This window comes from Gastrolobium bilobum, unplaced genomic scaffold, assembly GCF_033153095.1.
Source record: "Gastrolobium bilobum isolate Gb01-03AN ecotype WA unplaced genomic scaffold, APGP_CSIRO_Gbil_v1 utg10043, whole genome shotgun sequence".
NCBI lineage: Eukaryota > Viridiplantae > Streptophyta > Magnoliopsida > Fabales > Fabaceae > Gastrolobium > Gastrolobium bilobum.
This window is the reverse complement of record NW_026897121.1, coordinates 57,701-66,439: the sequence shown is the minus strand read 5'-3', so window position 1 is coordinate 66,439 and position 8,739 is coordinate 57,701. Positions and strand designations below refer to the sequence as shown.

Sequence of the window (8,739 nt, the reverse complement as noted above, 5' to 3'; positions counted from 1 at the left end):
ACCAGTTACAAACTCAACAAATCATCAAGGACCAGTTAAATGTGGAAAGGATTGGGTTCGAATCATGTCACGTCACTGAATAAACGTGCATTTTAAAATTGATGGGCACAGCAATTTCTTCAAGCTGGTTCCACCTCCCTCATCTTCAAACAAAAGGCGCAACGACACGACACGAAAATTAAAAAAAAAAAACACTTTCCCTCCATAGCGTCAAAAGGACCAAAAATGTTGGGCCAGGTCCACAAGTGTCAATAAATAGGGTTGTTGTGTCAGCTACCAAACCAAACAAAACCAAACCCTTCTCCAAGAAAGGAATAAAGAAAAATCGCCTATATATATATATTTAATATTTTTGCCCTTTCACTTCGAGAGAGATCTCACTCTCCTCGCCGCCACCTATTATTCTCTCCCTCTCCCTCTCCCTCGAAATCTCCCTCTCCGTCTACGTGATTTCGATCTCTCCGATCGGAGGTTGACTCTTCTCTTTTTCTCCCCTTTTTTTAAAGTAATGTTCGATGTCGTGATATTTATTCTGATTTGATCGGTTTTCTCTCTCTCTATTGTTTTAAGTGAAAACAGTTCAGTGCTTTATTGTTAGGTGATATTGCTTTTTGATGATTGATTAGGGTTTGGTTGTTAATTCGCTATTCCGGTATTTAGGGTTTTGAAATTAAAAGGTTTAATTCGTAGTTTTTTTTATCAATTTTTGAATATATATTAATATTCCCTGGTTTATCTCAAAGGCGAAGATTTCATGTTCTAATGCATTCATGACACATGGCGTATTCATATGTATTGTCTTTATGTTACTTTTTCTGAAATCAAGCTGTTTGTTTTATTAGTGGAGGGCTACGGCTAGTTGCATTTTGGTCGTATTTTCTTGAACTGTTGTTTATTGTTATTGTCTTTATTCGGGTTTTGAGAATGACTTAGTATTTACCGTTACTTGAATATGTGTGTGTGTGGTGTTGTAGAGATGGCAGCATCTGATGCAGCCCCAACCCCTCAGATGGTTGGCAATGCTTTTGTGGAGCAGTATTACTCTATACTGCATCAAGGGCCAGACCAAGTTCACAGATTTTACCAAGAAGATAGTGTCCTAAGTCGACCGGAAGAAGATGGTACCATGACTACCGTTACTACTACTGCTGTAAGTGCAAGCAATGGGACTAAATCAGTAATCTTTAATGTTTTTTAAAATTATAAGAAATACATTCACTCGCTGAACTATATAATTGAAGATTTTGCTTATGTTAAAGTTGTATATATTCTAAACTATTTGTATAATTTTTCTTGTCCTGGGCTGCTAATGCTGTATTAGCGTCGCATTTTTTAATTAAAAATTAGTGGTCAGTTGTTCAAACATGACTCATTAAAAAATTCTATGGAAAGCAGCTTAATGAGGATTATGTGCTTTTCAAGAGAAGTGAGGAGATGGCATATCATTTGAAAATCCTTAGTAGGTATCTTTTATGTTAATTGCATACACAATCAGTCAGTTGGTAACATTTTTTGAAGCATTTGAAATTAGTTGCGTCTACGATGAATAATTATCATTCATATTCTTCCAATTTTGTGCTTTATTCTTTGTTTTTGGTGGTAATTAGACTATTGCCATATCAATAAGATAAGAAATTGATGAGGATCAGTGGTCAGATTTGGGGGGGTGGACCATCTAAGAAGTGTAAACATTATTGATCATTATCTTATCTGTAGAATTACTTTATTAAAATGTTGTGTAATGCTTTTGTATATACTAAATCATTTATTTTTTGCTACTTCTCAGTGATCACATATGTTCACTCTTTCCTGTGTGAAATCAAATATTTGTATTATATATCTTATGTTCCGAATGAATTCATTGTTACCGTCCTGTTGAACAATTGGTCTATGAGAAGATAATCATAATTGACATTTATGGATTTCATGCTACTGGCAATCTTTTTTTACTTCCCGAGCTCATGTTTAACTGATTCTCTTTTATGGGTGGACAAATCTAAGTGTTTTTTTGTTTTTTAATTTTGTTTTTTATTACTTTGACTATGCTGTATTGGAACAAATAATTTAACATCTGCTGATATAAACGATCTTACTTTGTTTTGGGACAGGAAATTAATAGGAAGATACTCTCTCTGGATTACACAAGCTTTAGGGTAGAGATTCTGAGTGCTGATGCTCAGCCATCATATAAGGATGGGGTAATGGTTGTAGTGACTGGCTGCTTAACTGGAAGAGACAATTTGAAAAGGAAGTTTACTCAGTCATTTTTCCTAGCTCCACAGGACAAAGGCTTCTTTGTCTTTAATGATGTTTTTAGATATGTTGATGAGTATAAGTCAGTTGATATTGATTCTGTGCCAGCAAATGATGCTGAGGAGAGTGTTCCAACAGATGCTTTTACCTCAGAGCCCGGTAATTCTTCTATTTATATCTTCTGGTTAATAAATATATGTTCTATTCCTGTTGATTGTCACTTTTTTCATCTATCTTTTTTACTTATCTTGTTAAAAGTTTGGGTTTGAAATTTTGCTTGTAATTGTGAATATAGAGCCCAATCAAGTTCCTGAAGACATTCCCCCTAGTCAACCTGCTATTGTTGATACTGACACTAACGTCAGCAAAGAAGTGAGTCAACCACTGGAGAATGGAAACGTATCAGTTACTGAAAATGTGGTTCCTGTTAATCATGTTAAAGAGTCAAGTCATCAGGAACATAACTCTAGCACTGAGAAAGCTGCTTCTAATACACAGGAGGATGCTCCAAAGAAGTCTTTTGCATCCATTGTAAGTTTTCTTTATTTATTTATATATTTATCTCTTCCTTTCTATTCTTGTGTAGTATCCGACCATATGTGACTTTTCTGGAATTATTTGATTCAGGTTAATGCATTGAAAGATAATGCTGCTCCCTTCCATGTGAGGACTTCCCCGGTGAAACCTGTAGAACAACCACGTGTAACTAGTGTGCCTGCATCTGAAGCACCAGCTCCTAGCACTGACAGTCCATCAGAAAAGAATAATGAGAATGGAGGTGGTTTTCCCATTCTTTGACTAGTGTGGTTAATTATGAATGTAGTTTATTCAAAATTGTCTCATTGGAGCAGGATTTTCTTTTGTAACTTACGTAATTTACATTCCACAGGTAAGGCTTATGCAATATTTGTTGCGAATTTGCCTATGAATGCAACAGTAGAACAACTGGACCGGGTGTTCAAGAAATTTGGGCCCATTAAACGTGATGGTATTCAAGTTAGAAGTAATAAGGTTAGTCTGTTAAAAGACTTTCTGTGATGTAATTTACTGAATGCACTTCAGCAACTGTAAATATTGATGTAATATTTTGTCCTCCTTTCCAGCAACAGGGATCTTGTTTTGGTTTTGTGGAATTTGAATCTGTTACTTCAATGCAAAGCGCACTTGAGGTATTGATATGCCCGATATGTCCCTCTTTAGTAGCTAGTGTTTCTAATTAGATTGTGTATCCTTTCTGTTGATTTGCTTGAGTTTCTTGATGATAGTTTTTTTTTTTTACATGCTCTGTTTATCCACGCTAAGGTGATGTGGATGATAATTGCATATGATGCCAAACTATTTGGTGTTTTGTAAACTTTTTCCACTTTTGGTATTCTTCAGTTGTGTTTTTGCATAGATGTTATATTGTTGTGGTTCTAGGTTTTGATGAACTCTGCTCAATTAATTATAGAGAAATAGATAATATATCTATTGAACAAGTGCCTGTTGGTGGGTTATTAGGGTTTTGTGGCATATGTTGGACAGCATTGTTTCCTAAGGAATAATTTGTGAATAATGGGAAGAGGGAAACCTACTAAAGATTGTGATTATTTTTTGAAATGCGTAGTTATATGTAAATTTGTGATGGTTAACTATATTGGTTTCTTGCATGTTGTGTTGGAAAATATGCCGTGTGCTTGATCTTCTCAACTCTCATAACTTTATTGTTGTCTTGGGTGAGAGCATTCTATAAGTGTGGAAGAGTATGGTACCTTTTGTAAGCGATTACAGCTAAAATTTGTATGAACTATTTCAGGCTTCTCCTCCTGTTACATTGGACAACCGTAGACTTTCTATCGAAGAAAGGCGAGGTAAGTGAGCTTTGTTCCTCTCATCCACATTTTTGAATTTAGTTGGCAGATTTTGTTGATTATTTTCCATGATGTCTATGTCTTTGACTAAATTATGCTCTAAATATGCTGTGTAATCGTTACTGGCTTCCTATACAACTTCACTAAAATATATTGAAATATAAGGTAAAATTGCCTGGCCATTGATTTGTGTGCTTTCAGGTTCCTTTGTGATATTGCAGGGACATAATGCCTGCTCATGGTGCTCTTAACATTGTGTTATGTAAATTTTTTGAATAATGTCACTCAATATCACGTGTATTCTTGTTTGTTGCAGCCAATAATGATCGTGTCAAATATTCATCTGGACGAAGTGGATACCGAAATGACAGAAATGATAACTTCAGGGGCCGTGGCAACTTTGGTGGCAGTCGTGGTGGCTATGCTAGTAGGAATGATTTTGAGAAGCGAAGTGATTTCTCTGGCCGACCTCGAGGTGGCAATAATACTGGGCGTACCAGCAATGGAGAAACTATGCCAAGGAGTTATCAGAATGGAGGAAAAGTCACTCGTCAACCAGTTAAAGTTTAATAAACTTCTTCCTTTTGTTGGTAATTGAGCTACAGCGGAATTTTCTTATAGGTAGAGCGGCATCTAGGGAAATTGGTTTGCATTTGGATTAGATAATTTTTCCTTTTTAGCTGTTATGATCCTTTTACTTCCTAGTTCTTTGTTTAAACAAAGTGATTCCCCATACCCCTCTCCCTCCTTTTCTGTCTTTTTTGATATCTTCCAATTTTGTTACGTTTTGTATCTAATTTTCTGGAATAATTGTTTTGGAATTGGACACAATTATATCATTTATTAAAATCTTTTTCCTATGTTCCTTGTCGTTTGTTTATTACAAGTTAAAGTCAATTTATATAGAGAGAATACTAGTCTACTAGATGTGTAGTTCTTACCCCTTTTTTTTCCAGGTTGAAACGTTCTTACCCCTTTTACTTATTCAAAAACTACCCTTGATTTATATTTATCAGGCGGATGTTGTATTAATGTCAATTTTACATTGTTAATGGCCTCGATGATTGCCCTCAGAATGCAAGATAATAGATTTGTAATTTCTCACAAATTTTTCTTACCCTACATAAGAAGAAATGGGCATTGTTGCTGAGCTAAAGGAATTGAGCCAATTCCTTCTTAGGAATAGGATAGAGCTAACTCGGTCATATTCATCATGGGATTTGTCATTGCAGCCGTTTATTGAATTTTTAGGCTAGCATTATTTGTTCAACTTTAACCCATCCTGACTTGTAATCAATATATCATGATTAATTCAGAAATTTGAAGACATTTTTTTTCATATAGTTGTTAGATTAAAAGGATAGTATTATATGTACAAAAAGAAGAAGAAAAGAATGGTATTAGAATGTAAATTTGTAATTTCCTCTACTACTATTTATGTCGACGTCTTAACAATAAATGTAAGACTATCCAAAACATCCAAAATATATATTATTTTACCTATTCACTTCATTTCAAATCACTGTATTGTGAACTACTACTCTTTTATCTTTTCCAAAATTCTTGATCGTGATAGGTTAGGAGGAAAATAGATACCCTGATAAAAAACGCAAACGTTCTTCCACTCAATTCACATCCTCACACATGGGAAAACAAGCATTCCAATTTAACTAAATTGCTGTGTGCTGCTTCTTATTACTATTATTACCGGAGAAATTTAATTTACGAAAATAATAACTGTTGATTGACGGAAATCAGCAGTTAAGATTATAGTTGTAAAAGATTGTAAACAAAAATAAGTTGTAAGTATAACTTTTCTCTTATTATTATTATTATTATTATTTTTGATTTCTTTACCGGATTTGATTATTGGGCTAATCCGATTCGAATCGGGCATGATTAGGGGCGATAAAATACTTCCCACGGGCTAAACAATGGGTTTTGCTATTTCTGACTTTGCCACAATGGATTTTAACTTGAGACACGTGCTCCTCCATTACAAGTGAAGTGCTTTCTTTTTCATTATGCCTAAACAATGGGTTTTGCTATTTCTGACTTTGCCACAATCATGCTCAGCTCCTTGCACTAGTTCAATATTCTATATCTATGCTAAATCATCTCGAAAAATATCCATCACCTTCTTGTCCCAATTTTCACTAGTTACTGGCGAATACTCAATTGTGATGATAAGTGATAACCACATCCTCGAGGTTGAAGAAATTTACTTGATGTTCCGCATTCTTTTTAAAACCATGAGATTCAGCATTACTATGCCAAAAAAATGATTAGACTTATCATTCAATGCTTAGTGGTTTGGCTCATTAATTTGTAATTGAGTGCAATGTGTGAAAATATCATCAATTAATAATGACTTGTATATTTAGAGGATATTCCAACTTTCCAAGACTGTTTTTGTCATCAGGGGTTAAGGTATTGTAGACAGACTTATTGTGCTTTTTCCATATAGTTTTCTTCTTCTTTAATGGAGTCGATTAAGTGGTGACTGGTTAGATAAATATTTTTATAAAGTATCTGCTTTTAGTGAAAACTTAAGAATGGCGAATTCTCTTGTGACTTTTTCTATAGATGTGATGTGAGTAGGGGTGTGCATGGAGCTGTTTGGTGACAAAAATCGAACCGAACCAGTTTTAAACAGTTTGATTTTTAAACCGAATTACTTTTTTAAAAAAATCGGTTTGAAACCAGTTGCAAAACCGGTTTGTGATTCATAACCGATTTTGATTTAAAACCGGTTTTAAATCAAAACCGGTTATGAACTATAAACCGGTTATCAAGTTTAAAATCGATTTTATAATATATTTTTTCCTGTAAAAATTCAAAACTGATTTTTGATGAGTTATGGACAAATCCGGTTTGATGAAAAGTTGTTCCATGATATTGATACATGTTATTTCAGAATGTAGCTAGAATTGGTTGCCTATTATTTTCATAACCAGTTTTGATTTAAAATCGTTAAAATCGGTATTAAGCGGGTTTTAATTCAAAACCAGCTTTAATTCAAAATCGGTTATGAATCATAAACTGATTATCAAGTTCAAAATCGTATTTTGGTTAAAGATGCCATAATTACTGTTATAAAACCGTTATGAAACAAGAGCAAGTTAGTCAGATTGCCAAAAGTATTTTTTTTTTTGGATATAATCAATTACTAAAACAATTCCAGGCCATGAGTATTGCCTATGTAAAACTCGAATATGCTTAACAAGTAAAAAAAACACATGGATTATAATTACTGGACTAATTTAAAACAGTTCCATTCGGGTATTCCACTTTAATATTAAGAGCCAAGCTTTCCATGAGAAACTGCAAGTTGGAAATGTTTATTTTTGTCTACTTTATGAGTTTCTTTCGAAAAAAAAAAAAAAAGTATGTAACTTTTATAAATCAGAGGAGCAAGATGCGTACTTCTCAAACTAAAAAACAATCTTCTTTACTAAATATCATTGAGGCACAAAGAAAGTTAAATAATGGTGCTAAATAATTAATTATTTATAAATGAAGTAGAGCAGTTTGGTTATGGATAATCATGAATAACCAATTATTTTTATGATTTGGTAAATAATCAATTTATAAAATAAAATACAGTTTTATATGAAATCAATTTTTTTAAAAAAATCAATTTTTTAAATGTGGAGCAATTTGGTTATGAATTGATTTAGTTCTTTTGGATATTTTGAACATCCTAGATGTGGGTTTGTGGTGGTTGCTTTTTATCTACCCAACCTATCCAATTGTAATAGCATTGGTTCATTGTTGCTTTGCACGAGTAAATAGTTATTTTCACAATTTGAAATTTGAACTATTACCTCGTTTGGAATAATTGCAATTCCATTTTGCCACTATGAAATGTTACAAAATTTCTGAACTCGTCATAATTTAGTCCTCGTCCCTCTCTTTAAACATCCCGTATGTGCATAATAATAAGGTAGGATTTGTTAAACATATTAGAGCGGAACAGAACATAACACACGAATTCTATTTTTTCGTTAATGTATTTTAAAAACATAGCAGAATATAGTTAATTGAAAAAATGATATGTTTTGATTCCGTCAAACAGAACAAATTTTTAATGTAACATTTGCATTGAGTACTCAGTGCAACGGTGGTATTATAACTATATACTTTGGGGAGTACGTAGCAACCAAAACCTAAAAAACAAAAACAATCTTATGGTTTTTTAGTATATAAAAATGAATAATATATCCTTTTTGCTAGCAGTAGGACTATTATAGACCAGTCTAGAAAAAGTACTAGTTTTAGATCACCTCTAGAGCTCGGCTAACTTGGAGAATTTTTTTTTTTAATACTATAATTATATTCTCCCGGAGCACATAGTTAAAATACCCCCATTGCATTGATTGCAGTAAAAATTTATTCCATCAAAAGATGGTAAGAATGTAGTGAATCATCATTGTTGCTTACACTTTTAGCAAGACAGCATACTTGGAATTTGAGTAGACCCATCAAATGTATGTTTAAAGAGTGGCTCAACTGTGTCCAGTTTAAAAGAATTACAAGCTTATTTTGCAGATTCATTCAAGAAGTTTAATTCCATAATTCAATGTAAGTATCCCTATATTGTAATTCCCACCATTTTTTTTTGCTAATCTTAGTA

The 8,739-nt window shown here is 33.3% G+C and overlaps 1 protein-coding gene across 1 annotated transcript; it reads left to right on the top strand.

Moving 5' to 3' along the window:
- Positions 1-311: 311 nt before the first annotated feature.
- LOC133304344 (nuclear transport factor 2-like) lies at positions 312-4,927 on the top strand. The gene is made up of 9 exons (XM_061504359.1): positions 312-471; positions 975-1,150; positions 2,109-2,412; positions 2,549-2,784; positions 2,881-3,031; positions 3,143-3,264; positions 3,357-3,422; positions 4,049-4,103; positions 4,420-4,927. Exons 2-9 carry the CDS (start codon positions 977-979, stop codon positions 4,671-4,673), a joined length of 1,362 nt encoding a protein of 453 aa, XP_061360343.1. The 5' UTR covers positions 312-471; positions 975-976; the 3' UTR covers positions 4,674-4,927.
- Positions 4,928-8,739: the final 3,812 nt, after the last annotated feature.

Bases quoted from the DNA above. Each gene is read 5' to 3' on its own strand.
- LOC133304344 (XM_061504359.1), top strand. From the start codon at position 977: ATGGCAGCATCTGATGCAGCCCCAACCCCTCAGATGGTTGGCAATGCT. The intron at 3,423-4,048 runs GTATTGATATGC...GAACTATTTCAG, and splicing joins CAATGCAAAGCGCACTTGAG to GCTTCTCCTCCTGTTACATT. The intron at 4,104-4,419 runs GTAAGTGAGCTT...TGTTTGTTGCAG, and splicing joins TTCTATCGAAGAAAGGCGAG to CCAATAATGATCGTGTCAAA.